Source organism: Ailuropoda melanoleuca, chromosome 5, assembly GCF_002007445.2.
Source record: "Ailuropoda melanoleuca isolate Jingjing chromosome 5, ASM200744v2, whole genome shotgun sequence".
In the NCBI taxonomy this organism is placed as follows: domain Eukaryota; kingdom Metazoa; phylum Chordata; class Mammalia; order Carnivora; family Ursidae; genus Ailuropoda; species Ailuropoda melanoleuca.
In genome coordinates this window covers 84,702,878-84,727,956 of record NC_048222.1, presented here as the reverse complement: position 1 = coordinate 84,727,956, position 25,079 = coordinate 84,702,878, and the positions used below count along the sequence as shown (strand labels likewise).

At 35.0% G+C, this 25,079-nt stretch overlaps 1 protein-coding gene and 1 long non-coding RNA gene across 4 annotated transcripts in view; one reads left to right on the top strand and one right to left on the bottom strand.

Moving 5' to 3' along the window:
- LOC117802403 overlaps window positions 1–25,079 on the top strand; it is a 64,641-nt gene that overhangs the window by 1,975 nt on the left and 37,587 nt on the right. Inside the window, exons 2-3 of one of the 3 annotated variants that reach the window (XR_004625784.1) lie at window positions 716–776; window positions 2,732–2,823. This is a non-coding gene — a long non-coding RNA (uncharacterized LOC117802403). Of the gene's footprint in view, window positions 1–715; window positions 777–2,731; window positions 2,985–25,079 lie in introns of those variants that run through there. The other 2 variants (XR_004625783.1, XR_004625782.1) reach the window with 2 other exon arrangements.
- On the bottom strand, window positions 416–24,354 carry SCRG1 (stimulator of chondrogenesis 1). Its single transcript, XM_019796751.2, has 3 exons — window positions 24,228–24,354; window positions 2,723–2,978; window positions 416–607 (listed from the first exon to the last, which is right to left on the bottom strand). The coding sequence occupies exons 2-3, from the start codon at window positions 2,962–2,964 to the stop codon at window positions 553–555; spliced, it is 297 nt and encodes a 98-aa protein (XP_019652310.1). The 5' UTR covers window positions 2,965–2,978; window positions 24,228–24,354; the 3' UTR covers window positions 416–552.

The window sequence follows — 25,079 nt, the reverse complement described above, 5'->3', positions numbered from 1 at the left end:
TGTACTTAAATATTGGCTCCCTTTATCATCTTTTTCTTTTTTTTAAGTAAACTCTATGCCCAACAAGGGGCTGGAACTCAGGACTTGAAATTAAGAGTTTCATGCCCTACCAACTGAGCCAGCCAAGTGACCCAGCTCTTTTACCCTCTTACTAGAAATCTTCTAGATTCCCTTCTAAGAACCTCATTTATATCTGAATCTTTCCATTAAGTATACATGGTCAATAACCGTCAACTAAGAATTAAAGTTCTCAACCTTTGAGCAAGGATTATGGCTAATCAACTATTCAGAAATCCTGAGCCTACTGAATACTTCATAAATGAAAATTTTCTAGCCAAAAATTTTAACCAGTGCCAACAATGTCCACAGAAAATTTAAGTTGAATTAATTTTTATTACTACTTATTTAACACAAGTTTACTGTCTTAGACAAATAAGAATTTATAGAATCTGTGCTTTATTGCACTGGAGAGAAATTTGAAATGCAGTTATGTTGACATAGTGCAATCTGTGGGAAATGAGAGACGATGTTCTCTGGAATGCATGAAGATTCTCAATGATTGTTGCAAGGAATCACAAAAGAGATCTTTGGTCCAAAGAAGATATCTCTGAAAGAAAGTAGGACATCAGTTAAATTCAGCTGAAAACTAAGATATCTATTAGTCTTTACTGGGTTAAAAATGGACAAGAATTTCAGATATGACTATTCTTTTTAGGAATAAAGTACAAAGAGAATGAGTGGGAGGACTCGCCAGAGGAGCAACAAAGACCAAGAAGGTAATCGAGTCTCCTGCTTTCCTCCCCTTTGCCATTGATATAATGCTATCGTTGAACTCTAAAGAAAAGGAAAAATTAAATGATTTCAAAACCTTATGATCATACCAAAAGTATGATTTCTCTTATATGAGTGGGGATGGGCCATGAAGTTTAAATCCATAGATAAGAAACAGAAGGTTAAAAAATTCTCAATAAATTTCTAGGTTTTATAGGGAAAGGACAAATGTTAAGCTATTCAATTCTACTGTTATGGGAAAGATCACATAAGCTAATGTAAAAAAATGCATGAAAATAATATAAAATTATGTCATGATTATGACTTATTAGAAATATATTTAGTATGTAAACTCTAATGTAAGTATAGTTTACAGTGCTATATCATATATTTGTAAGTTGCTAAGAGTAAATCGTAAAAGTTCTCATCACAAGGAGAAAAAATTTGGGGTAACTATATGAACTAATGGATGTTAACTAAATTTATTATGGTAACAATTTGGTAATATATGTCTATCAAGTTATTATCCTGTATACCTTAAACATATACAGTGCTGTATGTCAATAGTATCTCAATAAAAATAAGAAGAATATAGGATGGCAAATTAGAATTTGTGTTTACAGGGGGGAGAAAGGAAATATACTTAGCAAGGTAAATCTGTTGGTACTGGGGAAAAGTTAGCCAAATCAGGTAGAAATTACTTTTGTGTATCCAGACTTCTATTCTCATCCATTACCACAGATGGTCACAAAATTATATCATAAATTAAATACAAGTACTTTTCAATATATTGGTTTCAGGTCTTACAATTACAAAAGAGCAAACATGGTATCTTAATATTAAATAACATTTCATTTATGCAGTCTGGGAAAAATTGTCATTTTAATGGAATCAATTAACTCACATTCTTGATATCATTTAGTACAAGTGATTCTCAAACTTTATCATGCATTGAAATCACCTAGAAGATTTGTTAAACCATAACTGCTATTGCCTCGCCTCCAGTCTTCCTAATTCAGTAAGTCTGATCTAGGGTTCAAGGATGGATATTCATTTTTAACAAGAACTAAGTGATATTGAAGCTGCTGATCTGGGAGCCACACATGAAGAACCAACTGCCTTGGTAGAAAAAAATATCTGGTCCAAATCAGAAGACCTGGATTTTAGTTTCCGTACTGATATTAACTAGTTGTGTGGGATGGTGCTGGTCATTTTACCTCTCTGTACCTTTCCTTGATAAGATGATTATATCTGTCCTTTCTACCTCACAGGTTTCTTAGAAAAATGAAAAGATGATGACATATGTTGAAAGTAATTTGAAAGAGCTAATTTCGGTATGAAATAGCCAAGATCATAGTATTTGAGGCTCTTCAGTAACCAGAAGAAGACGATTTTAAAAACAAGAGCCAAAAAAATTATTGATTTATCTGCCATTGTATTATACTTAAAATGCATCCATTTTCCAAGTCAGTAGATAATTTTTATTTAGTTCATTTCTGGTTAACTCATACATAGAGCTAGAAAGTTTGTCTTTGACCATTACCACATCTCTGTCCCATTAATTATTTGGCCCTCTTCACTAGGATCTTTTATCTAAAGACTTTTATTGGTTTTCAAATTGATTTAAGATATCAACCTTGAAGTTGACCTCTCCTACTGGTAGATTTTTTGTGTGTGTGATAAAAGGTAGGGAATTTAGAATTTAATATACTGGAGTGTTATTAATTTCCTGGATTATATTTAGTTTTATTAAAATCTGCCAAACTGTTTCTTAAATGAAAACATTCAGTTTCATATACAATGGTGATGATCCTAGAAAATGGCTGAGATTTCAGTAGGATTTTACTAAAAAAGAGTGATTAATATCAGTAAACCCATTATAAAGTTGTCTAAACGAGAGTTGTTATGCGTACATTTCATAGCCATATACTTTGTGATTTCATTTCCTTACTTTGGGCAGCAGAGCAATTCGCTGAAGTTGCAGTAACAGATCATCTCACATCCCTTCCCATCCCAGAAGTGATCCTGGACGTTTACATCCATCTTTGTCAGGTCAGTTACTCCCTCTGGAAGGTCGTGACAGTTGCGATCTCTTAGTGTCCTTCTGTAGCAAGAGAGCCGATTGGCAGGCATGGCTTGGACTCCTAGCAGCAAAGTTAGCCCAAGGGTGACAGCAAGTACTACAAATTTCATTTTGGCTTTTTGCCCTGAGATAGAAGAAAAAGCAAAATGTGTCAGTGTTTGTTTTTTTAAAAGATGGAATTCATCTGAACATAAAGTTCTGTAGCATTCTCATAAATATTTGGAAAGATTGTGAGTTGATCTTTTCTACTTTCTTCTTTATGTTTCTCAAAGTGTAATTTTATGACTATTGACAATAAAGTATAGAATAATTTTCAAGATCAAATGCCTGGGTTCCACAACAAAATATTAAATAAGAAATGCTGGGGATCAGGGGGAGGTGATAGGAAGAGCCAGTCTGCATTTTTAAGTACGCGAAGTAATTTTTATTTTTGGTATATTCAGTAGAGAAGAACTGCTTTTTAAGGTGGTAAAACTCAAGTGAATTTCTAGAACGAATACCATCATCAAGTTCAGTGGTTCTTTTTTCCTTTTTTAAAAGATTTTATCTATTTGTCAGAGAGAGAGAGAGCACAAGCGAGGACGCAAAAGCGTGCACAAGCAGGGGGAGAGGGAGAAGCAGGTTCCCCGCTGAGCAGGGAGTCTGAAGCAGGACCCAATCCCAGGACCGGGGCATTATGACCTGAGCCAAACGCGGACGCTAAACCGACTGAGCCACTCAGGTGTCCCAAGTTCAGTGGTTTTGACTCACATATCCTAACAACATTATCAAAGAGCTTGGGTTCCACTCTGACAGGGACAAAAAACCTATCTATTCTGACACTGAGAAATAATATTCTGTACATATATTTATAGTTCAATTAAGTTTTTAAAACCTACCAGAAATATTTTGGGGCTCCTTTTTATTGCAAATTTTTAGTGATATTGTGAATTTTTATCCCACATAGATTACTTCATCTTAGCCTCATTGAAAACAGAGACTTGAATTTCCTCTAATAAACATTTAGCCTGTTCTCAAACACCTACCCATGCTGGGGAGCTCATTATTGAATGTGTATTCTGCTATTATTGACTAAGTCAGCCTATTGTACTGATGCAGTTCTAACATTTCCCTCACTGTAAAATATTTTTCTGTGGCTTCTACCAACCAGTCCCAGTTTGCGCTTTTGGGGTCATACCAAACAAGTGTTTTTCTCTTCCAGTAGAGAATTCTTTAAATACAGTATTTGCATACAACTGTGGAATATTCATCATCTGTTTTTTCTTTTTTCTTTTTTTTTTTCATCATCTATTTAATGAGGCTTCTCTGGCTTTCAGGTTAGACATGAAAAGAATGGTAGCTATTGTAGCAAAGGAAAACTAGCAAAATAGTGGAGGAATCAGAATCAGAATCCACAGCCATTGAGATTTCATCATATTAATAGATGCCAAAGGATCTTTCCTACCACGGAATATTAAAAAGATGGGAAGACATATACGTATATTGTACTTTGAAAGAAAATGACATTGTTGAAAGGAAATTTTTGTATGAAGTTTTCAGTGACTAGCTACATCTCAAAGGTGAATTAATTTAGGTACGATTATGGATTTTTTTAAAAGGACAATTATTTTAGAGTAGTCTTTGGTTTAAAATAAAATTGAAAGGAAGGTATAGATTTCCCATATACCCTCTGCCCTCACACATACATAGTCTCCTAGATATCAACATCACTCACCAGAACAGTACTTTTTTTTCCCCAGAGATGAATCTACATGGCACATCATAATCTCCCAAAGGCCATAATTTCATACGTGGTGTTGTACATTCTATGGTTTGGACAAATGTATAATGACGTTTATCTGTCATCACAATATCATACAGAATAGTTTCACTTCCCTAAAAATCCTCTGTGATCTGCCTATACATCTCTCCCTCCTTAACTTCTGGCAACTACTGATGTTTTTTATTGTCTCAATAGTTTTACCTTTTCTAGAATGTCATATAATTGTAATCATACAATATGTAGCCATTTCAGATTGGCTTCTTTCACTTAGTAAAATGCATTTAAGTTCCCCCCATGTCTTCATGTCCTGACAGCTCATTTCTTTTAGTACTAAATAATATTTCATTGTCTGGATGTACCACAATTTATTTATTCATTTACCTACTCAAGGACATTTTGTTTGCTTCCAATTTTTGGCAATTATGAATAAAGCTGCTGTAAATCTCCACGGACCAGTTTTTGTATGGTCATAAGTTTTAAACTCCTCTGGATAAATACCAATGAGCGCAATTGATGAATTATATGGTGAAAGTATGTTTAGTTTTGTAAGAAACTATTCAACTGTGTCCCAAAGTGAGTGTACCATTTCGCATATCCACCAGCAACATATGAGAGCTCTTGTTGTTTCATATCTTCACCAATATTTGGTGTTGTCAGTGTTCTAGATATTGGCCATTCTAATAGGTATGTAGTAATATCTCGTTGTTTTAATTCGCATTTCCTTGATGACATATGATATGGAGTATCTTTTCATATACATATTTGCCATCTGTATATCTCCTTTGGTGAAGAATCCGTTAATATCTTTGGCCTATTTTTAAAATCAGGTTGGTTATTTTCTTATGTTGAGTTGTTAAGAGTTTTTTGTATATTTTGGATAACAGTCCTGTATCAGATGTGTCTTTTGCAAGTATTTTCTCCCAGGCTGTGGCTTATCTTCTAATTCTCTTGACATTTTCTTTCACAGAGAAATCTTAACTATAATAAAGTTTAGCTTATCAATTATTTCTTTCATGGATTATATCTTTGGTGTTGTATCTTAAAAGGCATCACCATACCCAAATGTTGATTGTATTCAACAGAGTTTTATAGTTTATCTCATATAGATTTTGTATGTATTTTGTCATATTTATACCCAAGTATTTTATTGGGGGGGTGCTAATGTAAACAGTATTGTGTTTTTAATTTTCAAATTCCACTTATTCATTGTTTTTATGTTGGAAAGCAACTGATGCTTGTATATTAACCTTTGTATCCTGCAACTGAAACTTATTAGTTCCAGAAGGTTTTTTGTTGATTCTTTTGGATTTTCTGCATAGACACTCATGTCATCTGCAAAGAGAGTACTATGTCTTCTTTCCTACTTTATATACATTTTATTTCCTTTTCTTGCCTTATTATATTAGCAAGGACTTTCAGTATGATATTGAAATAAAATGATGAGAGGGCACATTCTTGCCTTGTTCCTGATCTTAGTAGGAAAGGTTTGATTTTGTCACCATTAAGGTTGTTAGCTGTAGGTTTTTTTGTAGATAGTCTTTATCAAGTTGAGAAAGTTCCCCTCTATTTCTAGTTTACTGAGAATTTTTATCATGCATGCGTGTTAGGTTTTCTCAAATGCTTTTTCTCCATCTATTGATATGATCATGTGATTTTTAAAAATCTATTGATGTGATGGATTACATTAATTAATTTTCTTTTTTTTTTAAGATTTTATTTATTTATTTGACAGAGAGAGACAGCCAGCGAGAGAGGGAACACAAGCAGGGGGAGTGGGAGAGGAAGAAGCAGGCTTCTAGCAGAGGAGCCTGATGTGTGGCTCGATGCCACAACACTGGGATCATGCCCTGAGCCGAAGGCAGACACATAATGACTGCGCCACCCAGGCGCTCCCCCACATTAATTAATTTTCAAATGTTGAACCAGGCTTGCATACCTAAATCACACTTGACTGTGGTATATCATTCTTTTTATACTTGTTTGGATTCAATTTGCTAATATTTTGTTGAGGATTTTTATATCTATGTTCATGAGAGATAACTGGTCTATAGCTTTCTTTTCCTGTAATGTCATTGTCTGGTTTTGGTATTACAGTAATGTTGGCCTCATAGAATGAGTTAGAAAGTATTCCCTCTGCTTCTATCTCTGAAAGAGATTGTAGAGAACTGGTATAATTTCTTCCTCAAATATTTCATAAAATTTACCAGGAAACCCATGTGAGCCTGGTGCTTTCTGTTTTGGGAGGTTATTAATTATTAACTTAATTTCTTTAATAGATGTAGGTCTATTCAGATTGTTTGTGTGAATTTTGGCAAACTGTGTCTTGCAAGGAGTTGATTCACTCATTTGGTTTAACAGATTTACGGGCACAGAGTTGTTCATAGTATTGCTTTATTATCCTTTCAATTTCCATGGGATCTGTATTGATGTTCCTTCTTTAATTTCTGGTATTAGTATTTGTGTCCTCTTTTTTTTCTTAGTTTACTTGGCTAGATGCTTATTGATTTTTTTAATCTTTTTAAGGAACCAGCTTTTGGTTTCATCGATGTTCTCTATTGATTTCCTGTTTTTAATGTCATTGTTTTCTGCTCTAATCATTTTTTATTAAGGTATTGATTTTTATTTTCTTTTTATTGTGTGAAAAACTTCAAATATATACAAAATAGAGATAATGGTTTAATGAACCTCAATATACTCATCTGTTAGCTTCAATTTTTATCACCCTATAGCCCCCCTTATTACAACTATACCTCCTCTTTTTTTCTGCCTCAGTTTGGATTACTTTGAAACTAATTCTAGTCATCTCATCTTATCCACAAATATTTCAGTATATTTCACTAAAGGTGAGGACTTTTAAAAATCATAATACAATATCCTTTAACATAACTAAATAAATTTAATAATTTTTCATATCATCAAAAAGCCAGTCATAGTTTAAGTTTTTCCACTTAAATTCCTAATTTTCTCCTTTTATTTTTTGATTGAAGCGTAGTTGATATATTGTATTAGTTTCAAGTGTACAACATAGAGGTTTAGCAATTATGTACATTATGAAATGCTCACCATGATAAATGTAGTTACCATCTGTCATTATACAAAATTATTACAATATTATTGACTATATTCCCTATGCTGTACTTTTCATCCTTGTAAATTATTTATTTGATAACCAGAAACGTGTACCTCCTAATCCCTTCCACCTATTTTGCCTATTCCTCAACCCCTTTCCTCTGACAACCGCTAGTTCTCTATGTTTATAAATATTGTTTCTCATTTTTGTTTGTTTGATGTTTAGATCCCACATATAAATGAAATCATATGGCATTTATCTTTCTCCGACTTGTTTCGCTTATCTGTTCTAATTCTTATTATTTCTTTTTTTTTCCTGCTTACTTTGGAGCAAATTGAATTTGCTCTAATTTCCCAAGTGGAAACTGAGATAATTGATTTTAGATCTTTCTTCTTTTCTAATATTTGCATTTAATGCATTCATAAATTTCCCTCTAAGCATTGCTTTTGCTGCATCCCACACATTTTGATAAGTTGTTTTCCTTTTCATTTAGTTCAAAATAGTCTAATCTAAAGTTCTCGAGATTTGTTTTTAGTCCCAACCTATTATTTAGAATTGTGTTAATCTCAACCTATTTGGGGATTTTCCAGTTATCTTTCTGTTATTGATTTTTAGTTTAATTCCGTTATGGTCTGAAAGAAGAAATTGTATGATTTCTATTCTTTTCACTTTGTTAAATTGTGTTTATGGCCCAGAATGTGATCTGTCTTGATGCCTGTTCCATGTGAGTTTGAGAAGAATGTGTATTCTGCTATTATTGGGTGAAGAAGTCTGTAGATATCAGTTATATACAGTTCATTGGTGGTGGTGTTGAGTTCTACTGTATCCTTACTAATTTTCTGCCTGCTGGATTTATTCCGTTTCTGTGGGGTGTTGAAATCTATGATATATGGATTGTGGATTCATCTGTTTTTTTCTCACAATCCTATCAGTTTTTAACTAATGCAGCTTCATGTTCTTTTATTAGGCACATACTTGTTAAGAATTGTTATGTCTTATTGGAGAATTAGCCCCTTTATCATTATGTAATATTCTACTTGATTCTTTTTGTTTTTTAAAGATTTTTATTTATTTATTTGACAGAGATAGAGACAGCCAGCGAGAGAGGGAACACAAGCAGGGGGAGTGGGAGAGGATGAAGCAGGCTCACAGCAGGGGAGCCTGATGTGGGACTCGATCCCATAACGCTGGGATCACGCCCTGAGCCGAAGGCAGACGTTTAACTGCTGTGCCACCCAGGCGCCCCTACTTTATTCTTGATAACTTCTTTTTGATGCCTGCTCTGTCTCAAATTATTGTAGCTACTCCTGCTTTCTTTGCTTAGTGTTAGTATGGTATATTTTTCTCCATACACTTACTTTTTATCTATATGTCTTTTTTTTAAAGTTTTTATTTGTAAGTAATCTCTACACCCTGCGTGGGGCTTGAATGCATGACCCTGAGATCCAGAGTCACACTCTCCTCCTACCGAGCCAGGCAGGCTCCTCTATATGTGTCTTTACACTTGAAGTAGGTTTCTTGTAGACAACATACAGTTGGGTCATGGTTTTTTTTTTTTTTTCCCCTTCATAGTATCATTCTCAATTCTTTGCTAACACCTATAATAACTGCCATAACAAGGTACCACAGATTGGGTGGCTTAAACAACAGAAATTTATTTGTCACAGTTCTAGACAGTAGAAGTCCCAGATCACAGCAGATTTGGGCTCTGTCATTGGCTACCAGATGGCCTCTTTCTCACTGTGCCCTTATATTGTTTTTTTTCTGTGCACATGTGGAGAGAAAGAGAAGTGTCTGGTGTTTCTTCCTCTTCTTCAGTTCTGTTGGATTACGACCCTGTGCTTATGACCTCATTTATCCTTAATTACCTCCTTAAAGGCCCTATCTCTAATACAGTCACATTGTGTTGGGGTTAATGTAGAGCATGAAATCAGCCATAACACCTGGCTCGCTAAAATGTAACACGGAGGCCACTGAGGTCAGGGAAGGTTTTGGAGAAGGGCGTAGGCCTTTGGCATGCTGAGGCCTGAGTGACCACTGTGCCATTGGAATGCCTGGGGAGTTGCCTTCCCGAAACTTTCCTAGCCCAAACAGCCGCCCTGTTATCTAGAGATGTAGGCATTGTCCCTTAGGCTATGTTTAATAGAACAGCAAATTAGCATATTGTATCTTTCCTGTAAACACATCCTCCCAGTTTCAGTAAGACCCTTTGTCACACATCATGTGCTTGAGGAACAGTGATAAGGATTTGTGATTATCCTGAAGGACCAATAAAAGCGGGAGCAAAGAAGAGGAAAGGGTCTTCCCCTCTGAGGGTTGACCCTCTTGCCTTCTCTGTTTTACAGCGAAGTTTGGAGTAATGTTTCATCTGTTGGTACAGGGAGTACTGGCCATCCCCGGCAACATTGCGGTTTAGAACTTCAACATACGGATTTAGAGGGGAGCACAATTAAAAATTATTCAGCCATAAAAACGAATGAAACCTTGCCATCTGTAACAACATGACTAGAGCTAGAGAGAATAATGCCAAGTGAAATAAATCAGTCAGAGAAAGACAAACACCACATGATCTCACTCATATGTGGAATTTAAGAAACAAAACAAATGAGCAAAGAAAAAAACGGGAGAATGAGAAACCAAGAAACAGATTCCCAACTACAGTGAACAAAGGATGGTTATAAGAGGAGAGGGAGGTGGAGGAATGAGTGAAATAGGAAATGGGGATTAAAGAGTACACTTACTCTGATGAAAAAAATTATAAAAAATGCTTTTACATTATTAAGCATTATATACGAAGTTTAACATTGGTCATGTTTTTTTGATCCACTCTGATGATCTGTCTTTTAATTGGGACATTCAGACCATTGCCATCCAAAGTGATTATTGATACATTTGGACTAATATCTACCACATTTGTTTTTGTTTTCCATTTGTTGCCCTGTTCTTTGTTCCTATTTTTCTCTTTGACTTTTTTTCCCCTCCCTTTTGTGGTTTTAAATGAACATTTAATATGATTCCATTTTCTCTCCTTTCTTAGCATATTGGTTATACCTTTTTTTTTAAACTTATTTTTTAGTGGTCGCCCTAGAGTTTTAAATATACATTTGCAACTAATCTACATCCCCTTTCAAAAAATACTATACCTTGGGGCATCTGGGTGTGAGTGTCCAACTCGATTTGGACTCAGGTCATGATCTTAGGGTTGCAAGATTGAGCCCCATGTTGGGCACCTGGCTCAGTGGGGAGTCTGCCTGAGATTCTCTCTCTCCCTCCCTCTACCCCTGCCCCCACTCTGTCTCTGTCAAATAAATAAATCTTTATTAGGGGGGAGGGGTAGAGCAGAGGGAGAGAAGCAGACTCCCTGTTTAGCACAGAACCCAACTTGTGGCTCCATCCCACAACCCCAAGATCATGACCCGAGCCAAAGTCAAGAGTCAGATGCTTAAAAGAGTCAGAGCCAGCCAGGCACCCCAATAAATAAATCTTTAAAAAAATACTATACCACTTCATGGCAGCATGAGTACCCTATAACAACAAATTGTCTTAATTCCTTCCTCTCATTCCTGGTATCATAACCGTCATTTGTTTCACTTATATATAAACATACATATGCATATATATACAATCTATACATAAACATGCATAACTGAGTACATCATTGCTATTATTTTTTTCATCATTGCTATTATTTTGAACAAACTATTATCTGTTAGATCAGTTAAGAATAAGAACAATACATTTTTCTTTTTCTTTTACTTATTCTTCTATTCATGCTCTTCCTTTCTTTATGTGGCTCTGAGTTTCCGACCTGTATTATTTTCTTTCTCTCAAAAGAACTTATTTTCACATTTCTTGCAAGGCAGGTTTACTAGCAACAAATTTCCTCAATTTTTATTTGTCTGAGAAAATCTTTCTTTTTTATGTTTGAAGGATAATTTTGCAGAGTACAGAATTCTAGGTTGAAATTTTATTCTCTGGACAATTTAAATATTTCACTCTATTCTCTTATTTTTTAAAAATTTAAATTCAATTAGCCAACTTATGGTATCATTAGTTTCTGATGTAGTGTTCAATGATTCATCAGTTGTGTGTAACACCCAGTGTTCATCACATCATGTGCCCTCCTTAATGCCCAATTACCCCATTCCCCCACTCACCTCCCTTTCCACAACCCTCAGTTTGTTTCTGCGAGTCAAGAGTCTTGCATGGTTTGTCTCCTTCTCTGAATTCTTCCCATTAATTTGTTCCTCCCTTCCCCTATGATCCTCTGTGCTATTTCTTATATACTCTATTCTCTTCTTGCTTGCATGGTTTCTGAAGAGAAGCTGGATATAATACTTATCTTTGTTCTCTATAAGGAAGGTGTTTTTTACCTCTGGTTTCTTTAAGAATTTTTTTTAACCTTTGATTTTCCGTAGTTTGAAAATTGTATGTCTGTATGTAGTGTTTGGGTGTACTGTTTGGTGGTCTCTGAGCTTCCTCAGTTTGTGGTTTGGTGTCTAACATTAATTTGGATAGATTCTCAGTCATTATTGTTTCAAGTATTTCTTCTGTTCCTTTCTCTCTTTCTTTTCCTTCTAGTATTCCCATTATGAGTATGTTATACCTTTTGTAGTTGTCCCACAGTCCCTAGATATTCTGTTCCACTTTTTTTCGGTCTTTATTCTGTGCTTCATTTATTATAACCTCTGGCTCAGTGATTTTCTCCTCAGCTGTGTCCAGTTTGGTAATGAGCCCATAAAAGGCATGCTTTATTTCTGCTAAAGTGTTTTTCATCTCTAGCATTTCTTTTTTGGTTCTTTCTTAGAATTTCTGTCTCTCTGCTTACTTTGCCCATCTGTTCTTGCATTCTGTGTACTTTATCCATTAGAGTCCTTAGTATATTAGTCATGGTTGTTTAAATTCCTGGTCTGATAATTCTAACATCTCTGCCACGTCTGGTTCTGATGCTCATTTTATCTGTCTTTTAGTATGCCTTATAATGTGTTCTTGATAGCCACATATGATATACCAAGTAAAAGGAACTGCTGTAAATAGGCCTTTAGTAATGCGGTAGTGACATGTGAGGGGAGAGGAAGCATTTTATAGGCCTATAACTAGGTCTCAGTCTTTTAGCAAGTCCATGCTTCTGAGCTGTGACTTTCACAAGTGTTTCTCAGGTTTTTTTCCTCCCGTCTTTGGTTGGACAGCAAGCCTAGAGCCAGCTGCAGTTGGATATTTCTCTTTCACTAGGTCAGTTATGCTCTGATAATACCTAAGCAGGTTAGGTTCTGGTTAAGTAGTTCTTCTGAGAGCAGGGCTCCTTAAGAACAGAGCGCTCTGGCATATTTCAAAATGGTTCCTTTTTCTTCCCCCTGATGAAACCCTGAGGGGATTTTTCTGTTATTGACTGTGCATACTTGGTTCATTCCTAGACGTAAATCTCACAATATTGTGGGGGACCCCCACGACTGAGTCCTTGTGGTGTTATTAACTCTCAGAGTTGTCTACAGTGAGCCTCTACCAATTCATTGATTGTGTTCAGGTTTTTTGTTGGTGGTGGGTTTTTTGTTTTTTACCCTGGCACTGGTACCCATGACAGTTTCTACTAATGCATCTCGGCTCTGAGAAGACTTTAATCCCTATATTTATCTGCCTGTCTTCCCAATCTCGGGGGCATGGTTTCCCCTGTGTCCTCCCCTCTTTTATGAATCCAAGAAGAGTTGCTGATTTTTCAATCTGTTGACATTTTTACTTATTGTTAGGACAGTGTAGTGATTTCCAAGCTCTTTACATGTGGAACTGGAAACCAGAAGTTCTGATAAATTTTTTTGAATAAATATATTCATGCTTTTTCCTAAACTTAGAAACTAAAAATATTCCTTCATACTCCAAAGAGCTTAATATTTTCTTTGATTCATAATCTAATTTGAATTAGTTATTTTGGGCTTTGCTTATATGTTTTCTTAGAATTGTAAATATGTAATATAATTCCTATCTCCAAACACTAGTGAAAGAAAAGACAAATATGAAATCTATTTTACTTTACATTTTTTCAGATTTGATGGAGCAAGACACTTAGTGTTGCATTACATTACAATCTAATATAATAATGCCTTCCAATAAACTTTTTACAGATCATAGTTTAAATTTTATATTTTAAAAAATATAATTCTCTGAAGTGCTCTAGTTCTCAATTTCTTCAGTTTAGGGTCTTGTTTATACCCATTAGATAAGTGATATTTTTTAAAAGAGCCACATTTCTTGACATTTTTTTCAGGTTAATCTTCAAAGAAGGTTAATTAGAACTTCTGTTCACTGAACATTTACTGGGTGGCAGGAATCAACACAACCATTAAGCTTTAAATAATATATTAAGATTTAAAACTAAATTCTACTATATAGGCAAAAATTTTTTAAACAGTTTTATTGAGGTAAAATTGACACATAATAAACTGTAAATATTTAAAGTATACATTTTGATAAGCTTTGGCATATATATATTCTCATGAAACCATTACCACAATCAAGATAATGAACATATGTGTTATCCCTAAGTTTCCTCATGCCCTTTTGTAGTTCATCACTCTTACCTCCTCCCTTCCCTCCACTCTTATACAGACAACAACTTATTTGCTATCTCCAAAAATAAATTTGCATTTTCTAGAGTTTCATATAAATAGAATCATAAAATATGTACTCTTTTTTTCTGACTTCTTTCACTCAGCATACTTGAGATTTCTATATGTCATTGTGGGTATCAATAGCTGATTTCTTTTTACTGCGAGAAGTATTGCATTATATATGCTATAGATTGTTTATCCATTTCTGTTGATGGACATTTGAGTTGTTTTATGTTTTGGGCTATTGCAAATAAAGCTGTTTTGAACACTTGTGTATGAGTCTTTGTAAGGTCATAGCTTTCGTTACTCTTGAACTAATACCTAGAAATAGAATGGCTGGATTGTATGACAGGAATCTGTTTTACTTTATAAGAAATTGCTGAATTGTTTTTCCAAAGTGATTGCACCATTTTACATTCCCACCAACAGTGTATGAAAGTTCCAGTTTCTCCACGTTCTCTCCAAGACTTGGTCTGGTCAGTATTTTTAATTTTTGGCCATTCTAGTAAGTGTCTCATTGTGTCTTAACATTGCATTTCCTTAATAATTAATGCTGTTGAGCCCCTTTTCATGTACTTATTTGTCATCTGTATGTCTTCTTTGGTGAACACCCTGTTCAAATCTCTTGCTGTCCTTTAAAAATTGGGGTGGTTTTCCTGAGTTTTGAGAGTTCTTTACATATTCTGGATGCAAGTTCTTTATCAGATACATACTTCCTAAACATTTACTCTTTACCTATGGCTTTCCTTATCACTTTCTTAACAGTGGGCTTCAAAGAGCACAGGTTCTTAAAATTGATGAAGTCTGATTTATCAATGTTCTTTTTTTCTTAAAAAAAATGCTTTCATTGTTATATATAAGAAATCATTGCCTTACCCAAGGTCATAAAGATTTTCTTTTATGTTTTCTACTGGCTTTAGAATTTTGGGTTTCCCATTTAGTTCTGTGATCTATATTAATTTTTTATTTAGTGAGCGGTGTGGTTGAAATTCTTTCTGCATTTTTTCATACAGTTGTCTAGTAGTTTCAGTACCGTATTTGAAAAGATTGTTGTTTCTCTGATGAATTGCCTTTGCATCTTTGTCAAATATCAGTTTTCAATATAGCTGTGAACCTGTTTCTGGACTTTATTCTTTTCCATTGATCTATTTATCTTTATACCAATACTGTAGTTTTGATTACTGTCACTTTATAATAATTCTTAGAATCAGGTAGAATTAGCCCTTAAACTGTCTTTCACAAAGTTGTTTTGGCAATTATAGGTCTTTTGCATTTCTGTATGAGTTGTATTATCAACTTTTCAATTTCTACAGAAAAAGCCTTCTGAAATTTTGATTAAGATTGCATTGAACCTATAGATAAATTTGGAGAATAATGGCATTCTAACAATATTGGATTTTCTGACCCTGAATATATTTTTCCATACTTTTATTTTTACTCATTTGTGGTTTTAGATTTCAGATGTGTTTCTTATAGGTAGTCTATCATTTGGTCTTGCTTTTTTATCCAAACTGACAATCTATGCCTTTTAAATGGAACATTTAGATCATTTACATTTAATGTGATTATTGACATCATTGGGTTTAACTGACTAAGCCACCCAGGTACCCTGACATCATTAGGTTTAAATCTATCAACTTGCACTTTGTTTTCTAGTTGGTCTATTTGTTCTTTGTTCCTTTTTTCCTCTTTATATGTGTTCTTTTGGATTAATTGAACATTTTTTTTGTGTGTGATTTCACTTTATTTCCTTTGTTGACACATAGCTATAATTCTTCATTTTATTATTTTAGTGGTTGCCTTAAGATTTATAGTATATGTACTTTAACTTATCATTCCCCTTCAAATGATATTATACTTTACATTTAGTATAAAAACTTTACAATAGTATACTTCCATTTCTTTTCTCCCGTCCTTTATGCTATCACTGTTATATATTTTACTGATGTATATGCTAAAAACTCAAAATATATTATTATTGTTGCTTAAACAATTGTATTTTAGGGCATTAAATAATAAGAAAAAACCTTAAGTGTTTATCCATGTAGTTGCCATTTCCAGTGCTCTTCATTTTTCTGTGTAGATCCATGTTTCCATCTGACATCATTTTCCTTATGCCTGAATGATGTCCTTTAACATTCCTACAGTGTAGGTTTTCTGGTGAGGAATTCTTTAAACTTTTGTATGTCCAAAACTATCTTTATTTTACATTTGTTTTTGAAAGATATTTCTGCTGGTTATAGTATGGTAGATTGACAGTTTGGATTTTTTTTCAGCACATTAAAGATGTATCTGTTTTAACATCCTTTGCTGATAATACTAGCATATGTATCAATTCTGCGTTGGTTTCAGTTGATTGTTTATTCCAGTTATGAGTTATGTTTTCCTGCTTTTTTGCATATCTGGCAATCTTTGATTGGATTTCAGACAGTTTAAATTTTTGTATTTTTGGGTGCTGGGTATTTTTGTATTCTTATAAATATTCTTGTGCTTTGCTCTGGGATGTAACTAAGTTACTTGGAAACAGTTTGATTCCTTCAGGACTTGCTTTTATGATTTGTTAGATAGTTCTAACTCAGCTTAGGGCTAATTATTCCTCATTGCTGAGGCCATTCCTTCCTGCGTATTCTACCCAATGGCCAATGAATTACCAGTTTTTTTCAATTTGTCTTTGTGAGTATGCCTGACTTTTTGTGAGTGCCAGACACTCTGTTCTCTAATTCTTTCAGATTTTTCACCCTGACCATAGATAGTTTTCTCATTTGCATGCACGAATCAGTTTTCTGAATACTTCAGTGGGGCTCTCTGCAGACATCAGCATTCTCTATATATCTTTCTTCTCTCCAACACTCTGTTCTGTGAATTGTGGCTGTCTCAGTCTTTCTGACTCTCAGCTCCATTTTCTCAATTCAGGGAATCTAGGATTCTGTGTTCCCTCTCTTTATTTTTTCAGCCTGGAAATTCCCTAAAGGCAATAGACTTGGGGATATACCTCATTTGTTTCCCATCTCTCATAGGACGATATCCTCCCTTGCTTGAAATTCAGTGTTTTGACAGAGGTTGTTTCATATGTTTTGTCTGGTTTTTTTGTTGTCATTTCAGAGGAGTGAGTAAATCTGGTTCTTTTTACTCCATCTTGGGTAGAAGCAAAGCATTCTATACTACTCTTACTATTTGCAGCTATTTTTGGAGGAATATGAAGAACAGATACCCAAATCTTACAGATTCTAAAAATGAGCTGCGTGGTACTCTGATTATTTAAATACTTAAGCCAAATTCTCAGAACTATGTTTTTCCCTTCCACAACCTTTCCCAAATTGAATTATGGTTGCTCTGACTCCCATCTCTTGGATAGGGTGAGAGCTACTGGGTCCCAAAGCACAACAAATAAGACTCATTATGGTTTGCTCAAGGAGCCATTCAGTCTGCCCTTCTTATTTCTGGAATGATGCTTGTATATTTTGTTCTGGTTGATTAAGGCTGCTGAAAATAGCCTGAAATCATTCTTTTATCTTTAGACCCAAATCTTCTTTTACTGCTTCAGGTGAATTAGAATTCCTCAGCCCATACCAAGACCAAGCTGGCAAGAGTATTCAGGAGAAGAGCAGCCAATACTGGGAAAGTGAGAGAGTAAAAAATAGCACTGTTGTAGAACTCACTGATAAAGTGATTAAGTAACTATGTGTGAGAGAGAAAAACAGGAGCAAGCTGGTTTAATTTGGTTCAGTGTAACACGCATTTTTTAGTATTTCCTTTATGCCAGGCACTGTTCTAAGTACCAACAGTGAAAAGGAATTAAGAAAAATATTAATAACTAAACCTATCCTCTTCCAATCACTCCAATTACTTCAGTTAAAGCTAAAGTCATTGTGGTGTCCTCAATATGCAATCTGGCTTCCTGTTATCTCTCTGAAATTATGTACTCTTCCCCTTGTTCTTTCTGTTCTAGCTAGTCCTCAAAAATACTAGACACATTCTTGCCTTAGGCCTTTGCACTGGTTAATTCCTCTGCTTGGAAAGCTCTTCCAACAGATTAACTGCATGTCGACCTCCCTCACCCTCTTCAAGTTTTTATTCACTTTGCTTCTCAGTAAGATCTATTCTATTTAAAACTGTTTCTCCCTTCACATATTCTCAATCTTCCTTAGTTGCTCTACTTTTCCATGGCATTTATGAACCTCTAAATTGTTAAAAAAATATTCTTATTATGTCTCCCAGAACTTGAATGTAAGCTCCAGGGAGGCAGGGTTTGTGTGATGTGTATCCCAATCACCTCAAACAATGCCTGGCATGTTAGTGAAAGAATAAACAATATACCCTAATCTCTAGATGCTTATATATAGTCAGAGAAGGAGGAGTTTCTCAGATTGCTAAACTCAATATCAAGTTGCAGGGAATGATTTATTATGGGAAGATGTTAGTGAGCTGTCAAATTCTTAAATTTGGTTATCATCAAGTACTATTGTTTTGATTAAATTGTATTGTATTGTATTTTTTTCTAAATAGTCTGACTTTAAAATGTACTTCCCAATTTCTGTTCTGTTTTTCTTTCAAAACTATTCTAGTCAGCTCATACTTGACTTAAAAAGTATGTATTTATAGGGGCATCTGGGTGGCTCAGTCGGTTAAGCATTTGACTTGATTTCAGCTAAGGTCATGATCCCAGGGTCATGAGATTGAATCCTGGGTTGGGCTCCACACTCACTGAGGAGTCTTCTTGAGATTCTCTCTCTTTCTCTCTCTTTCTAAAATAAATAAATCTTAAAGTGTGTGTGTGTGTGTGTGTGTGTGTGTGTGTATACTTTTAACAGAAGATTCAACAACAACAAAGACCCCTCCCCTTTTCTCTAACCTCCCTTACCAGATTACTATAAAAAAATTGGGTGGAGAGAGAGAGTTGTAAATTCTTTGTAACCTTTTAACCAATTGTGTTTGAAGAATTTTTCTATTATATTAGTCATTAGCATTTTTCATATATTTTACAGTTTGGGTCTCCCTAGGTGGGTTTTTTTTGTTTTTTTATTTTTTACTATACAATCATGTTGTTCTTATTTTTAGTGATTAGCTTAATTTTGTCTAATTCTTGTGGCATTTGGAAAAAGTTGTGCATTTACTAAGCTTGGGCTCTTATTACCCTTTATATGTTTCCTGCATATAAGTGTAGTTTGTGAGCTCATTTCATGTCTGCTAACTGCTTAAGCTTTCTTTCTATTAGATGGTTCTAATTATAGCCAGAAACCTGGTTGGATTTTTTTAAAAATACTTTTTTAAAAAAGTAATAATATTCAATATAAAACATGGAAAATACAGAAAAGAATAGATAGAATAAAATACAACTAGAGTTTCCAGGTAGAGATAAGGGTTGTTAACATTTTGGTATATCTCTTTTTGGTATGCATAGGTATTAAGGAGAAATTGAGATGGCCAGGGACAGAACACTGGGAAACTAACATTTGTAGACTGGATGGAAGAAAAGTCAGAGAAAGATGTTATACCACAGAAAAGTATTGAGAAGGAAGTACAGGGTCATAAAATAATGAGAAAAGGGGAAAAGGATAAATGGGTGGAAAGGTGAGGACAAACTCATCACAAAGATTGGTATTAACTGAGGTATATTCCTCAGAGTGTCTCCACTACACCCTGCTATATAAAAGCAGATAAATTCAAAATCATATATCACCACTCCCTGACCTCTTTTACAGTCCTGTGTCTCTAATTATATACATGATATTGACACTCAGATGATATTTAATATTGTTAAAATATATTTGTCAGATAAGATACAGGATACTCAGTTAAACTTGAATTTCAGATAAATAATAAATAATTTATAATATGAATATGTCCTAAATATTACATAGTTTCTATCTCAAGTTAATTTTGATAATTTATATTTTGTTAGAAAATAGCTCATCTGACCCACTTAAAAATATATTGCAATAAAGATATATAGAGTATTTCCTTATAATTAAATAGAAATCTTTCTTCCTCCATTAGGATTTTTATACATGCTGCCTCTCTAGAAGGAATGCTCTTTACTTGCCTGGATTATTCTTGGCTTTCCGTTCTCAGTTTAAATGTCATTTTTTCAAAGGCTTTCTCTGACCATCCAATCTAAAGTAGTTTCAATTTGATTCTTTCATAGTGCCTTCTTTTTCTAATGATATTTATCACATTTTAAATTATATATTTATGAGTTTACTCATTTTATGTCTATCATTCAGTTAAGACAGAAAACTCCATGAAGGTAGTCTATTTTGTTCACCACCACATACCCAGTGGCTAATACAATGCATGGCCCCTATATGTACTATTACATGAATGATTCTCTGAAAATACTTTTTTTTGTCCTGAGGAAGAGTCTGCAGTGGTTTCATGGTATCTAAAAAATGCTGAACTTTGTAAAGGTAATCCTAAGGCCTTCCTTCTCCACATCTACCATTCACATCTACCATTCACATCTACCATTCACTATTGCACAGCTGGTAGGAAGACCAGTCATCCCTTCAACCCTACACATATGTCTTTGCCTTATGGTTCCCTCTCACCTCCTCTCTTTATGTTAATTTCTGACCAAACCATCTATTGAGGACAAACCTCAAACTCATCTCTTCTAAGAAGTCTTCCCAGATTCAGCCCATACCACTCTAATAGCTCCCCTGTTCTATATGCCTATAGCACTCATGTGAAATCCATTCCTTAAGAACTGTGAATTTGACTAAATAATGGCTTGTCATTGTCTATTTTTCATAAGCCAGTTAACAATAAAGAATATGGCTATAGTTGGGAGTGGGAAATTCACTGAAAGGCATTTGGCCATTGAGTAAATTGGTCATTCTGTGTATTTACCTAGAACTATGAAGGAAGATATGGAAACGTCATCAAGGGTCTTACAGAACATGATTAAGAGCTTGGATTTAATTTAATATATTAGGAAACCATCAGAAGACTTTGGTAGAAAAGTAATGTGATCTGACTTACGTCTTAAAAAATAATCCTTGACTGCTTTACAAAGATGCGTTGTGGTGGTGGGACAAAATTGAAAGAAGAAAAAGGCTATTGGTGAAAGTTGATGGAAGATAAAAGGCAAGAGGGAGAGAGTCAAGGATCACTCTTAGGTTTTTGACATGAGTGATATTGACATTTTTTGGGTTGAGGAAGAATTGGATGGGGTCAGTTTGGGGAAAATTTAAGAGTAAAATTTCAGAAAAGTTAAGTTTGAGATGCCTACTAGAGATTCAGGTGAAGATGTTGAATAGGCAGTATGTGTCTGAAGGTTAGGGCTAGAAATAAAAATTTGAGAGGCATCAGGATGTTTATTTATCATATTTATAGCTTTGGGACTGGCAGGGTCAGTATAGATTAAGAAGAGAAGAGACAAAAGACTGAGACCTGGGGCAAGCCAATATTCAGCGGATTGGAAGAGGAGATGCCAGCCTCACGAAGGCAAGTACTAGAACGTCTACTGTTTTGCATCTCTCAGAGTGCCTGCTTCAATACTGGGCTCACAGTAAGTGTTCCAAAAACATTCACTGAAGGAATGAACAAATAAATTGCTGGAAAAGTAAGTGGGTATGTTGCCATACCATGCACCTTTTCTGAATATGTCCATGCCAGAGCACAAAATAGTGTTTCTGTCAGTCTCAGTCACATACTAGGATGGAAAGTTCCACACCTGGCAAGCAGTTACTGGTAGTTTTTTTTTTTTTAACACTTAATAAATTACATGTTTGAACTGAAGTTTTCTCTTCTTCTTTTACTTGAGTGCAGATAAATAGATTTAACTTTTATTTAGCAAGTGGAAAAATGTCTCAACCACTATGTTCCTGTGATGCATTGATTATTTTTCATTAGAAGACACCAACCTTAATCCTTGGCAATCCATCAAGACCATAGATTTTCAAGTGCCAAAAAGAGTGAGATGACTTTGGCAAATTTGAAGGAAACTGCTCTATTTTTTTTTCTATTTCAGCTGAAGTACATGCACTTAAAATTCGTCCTGGAGTACATCCAAATTACAAAAGACAACAAAGTTAAAAACTGAATATCTAAAGGAATAAGCAAGAGATCCTTAGATAGTTATCTGTTGGTTTTTTTGGATTCAAATTTATGTAATTAATATTGTTCCTAACACTATATGATACCATTCATATCCCAATAGTGGCATAATTTCTAAAGGATCGATGCAGAGGATATAGAATCATGGTCAAGGTATTTCCAATTAAGCAACAAATCATGGCCACCATCATAAAATAGGGAATTGCAAGTTTTGATTATATGAGGGTATTTGCCATCAGAAGGCTTTTGAATGGTTGAGTTAAATGAAGACTTAAAAAGAAAAATTATCCCATTTGATGGCCAAAACTAACAGGGCTATGTAGTTTAAGTGTTCAGAGATTTATGATGCAGTGCTCATACAGACAACTGTTGTCACTTCTGGGAACTAGTATTAAGAGCAATGAAATGGAACAGAGTTGATGAATTAGACAGAAAGGCAGTCCATTTTCCGATTTCAAAACATAGCAAGAGAGAAGCAAAGGCTCCAAAAACAAATGAAACTTCCAGCTCAGAAGTTGACATTTAAAATATCAAAAATTATAGTTGGAAGAGATTAAAATTACCATCTAGCCTGTGATGTTTCTCATTCATCTTTCTTGGATGATGAAAAAAACTGTCATTTCAAAAAATCTCTTTCTTATTAACTGTGTTAGAAGAGGTTTGTGATAGAATGCACCCTGAAGTAGAACTTCTTAAAGTGTATGTTACAGAAGAGGTGGTATGAGAAAGGAGATAAGCCTTTCAGGGGCGCCTGGGTGGCACAGCGGTTAAGCGTCTGCCTTCAGCTCAGGGCGTGATCCCAGCGTTCTGGGATCGAGACCCACATCAGGCTCCTCTGCTATGAGCCTGCTTCTTCCTCTCCCACTCCCCTTGCTTGTGTTCCCTCTCTCCCTGGCTGTCTCTATCTCTGTCGAATAAATAAAATCTAAAATAAAAAAATAAATAAACAAATAAAAATAAATGAGAAAGGAGATAAGCCTTTCACACAGCATTAACCCAGACACAATCAGCCCAAGTACCCAAGAGACCTTCATCAGTGGAAACATGAAGTTCACATCCTTCCTGAAAGTAATCTTCCTTTGGAGAATGCTGTAAAATACTAGTATTCCGTCTTGCATCCTTCTACTTGTTTTCCTGGCTATAGTAGATCATCACTGGAAAAAAGGACCAGCATTTGGGGGAGCTTTTCACAGCTTGTGTAACTAAAGTTAAGGAATTTTAAAGATGAATTTTTATAAGCCTGAAAGGGAAAAAGTGTTCCCTTTATCTTAGCAGTACAGACACTGTCGTGTGTTCTATGGTGGGGACACCAAGGATGAATTTGGTGAATTCCCTCTTTGTATCACACGTTTATACCAGTTCCTTTTTAGGAATTAGGATTTTAAAAGCAAAAAACAAAACAAAACAAAAAAACAAAACAAAAAAAAAAAAACCCTTTCCTTTCTTAGATATTGCAGTTAACTTCACATAGAGTAAGTAATATAGAGGTATAGCTACTGCATTAAAAGACTAAACTTGTATACTGCATTATTCTCACATAATTCTGAGAGGTGGAATAAAAAGGTCCTGTTACATGGGGTCAGATTCAGAGTGGATATGGGCATTAAGCAGGAATCACAGTGAGGGAGCTCTTTGTAAACCTTTGATTAAGTGACACTCTCAGTTAAGGAATGTGCATTTTCTAGTCCCTTTTAATCTGATTATTGTCTTTTATCCTAGGAAAAATTATCTTTTTCAAAGTATATCCATCTCCTTAGAGAATCCCTTACTCTCTGACTTTCTCTTCTGATTTAACACATAAATACATTTCTGCTCTAATCGATAGCAATAATTTGTAGTAGAATAAGTGATACAAAATGATATTTAAGAAAAAATACATACCCTTTCTTCTCTGTTCCTTTGGTCTTCTTGGCAGAGGAATCTTCTTAAATGCTCCAATTCACTGGGTGAGTTTGGGCAAAAGGAGAAAAAAGGAGGTGCTAGAAGGAGGTTTCTTACAAATAAACCCTTTGTCTGCCTTGTGTCTTGCCTGGGATTGACAGGCGCACTGCTCCAGCCAGGACTGGGGGAGGAGGGGAGTGAAAGAGAGACAGGGCTGAAAGAACTGCCTCCCTTGGATTCTTCCAAACCAAGCAAGGATGAACTGAACAGCTTCTTTACAGAAGGAAATAACTAGTCTCTACAAGAACTTCAGCGAGGCAGACTCTGGAGCAATAAAATGTAAAACCTGAGGGATTTAAAAAGAACACAGAGTAATTTTAACCTTAGGAGAAGTTGTGTGTGTGTGTGTGTGTGTGTGTGACAGAGAGACAGACAGAAACAGAGACACAGAGAAAGAGAGAGGCACAGAGACAGAGAGATAGATGAAGACAGAGAGAGCAGGGAGAGAAGAGGAGAAGGAGAGAAGGAGGAAGAGAAATGGCTAATGTGATTTAAGCAAATAGCTGAGCACCTCTTCCTCTCTCACAGTTTCTTTGTGTTTTTTCACTAAGCCTTCCTCGCCATCTTAGATCTCTTATTATAACATTTTGGTTGAGTATATGTTCAAATTCTCCAAGTCCTTACCCAACGAGTCATTACCAGTCAACGGAAAGTAAGAAATAAAATGACTAAAAAAGAAATCTGTGTCTCAAATAAAGGCACAAAAGGAATTTCACTCTGTTTTGAGCAAACTGCACTGGAATTGTAGCATCTGTTAACTATCCTTTAATTGTTGGTTAATTTTAAAAATTC

Bases quoted from the DNA above. Each gene is read 5' to 3' on its own strand.
- SCRG1 (XM_019796751.2), bottom strand. From the start codon at position 2,964: ATGAAATTTGTAGTACTTGCTGTCACCCTTGGGCTAACTTTGCTGCTA. The intron at 608-2,722 runs GTAAGGAAATGA...ACTTTCTTTCAG, and splicing joins GAATTGCTCTGCTGCCCAAA to AGATATCTTCTTTGGACCAA.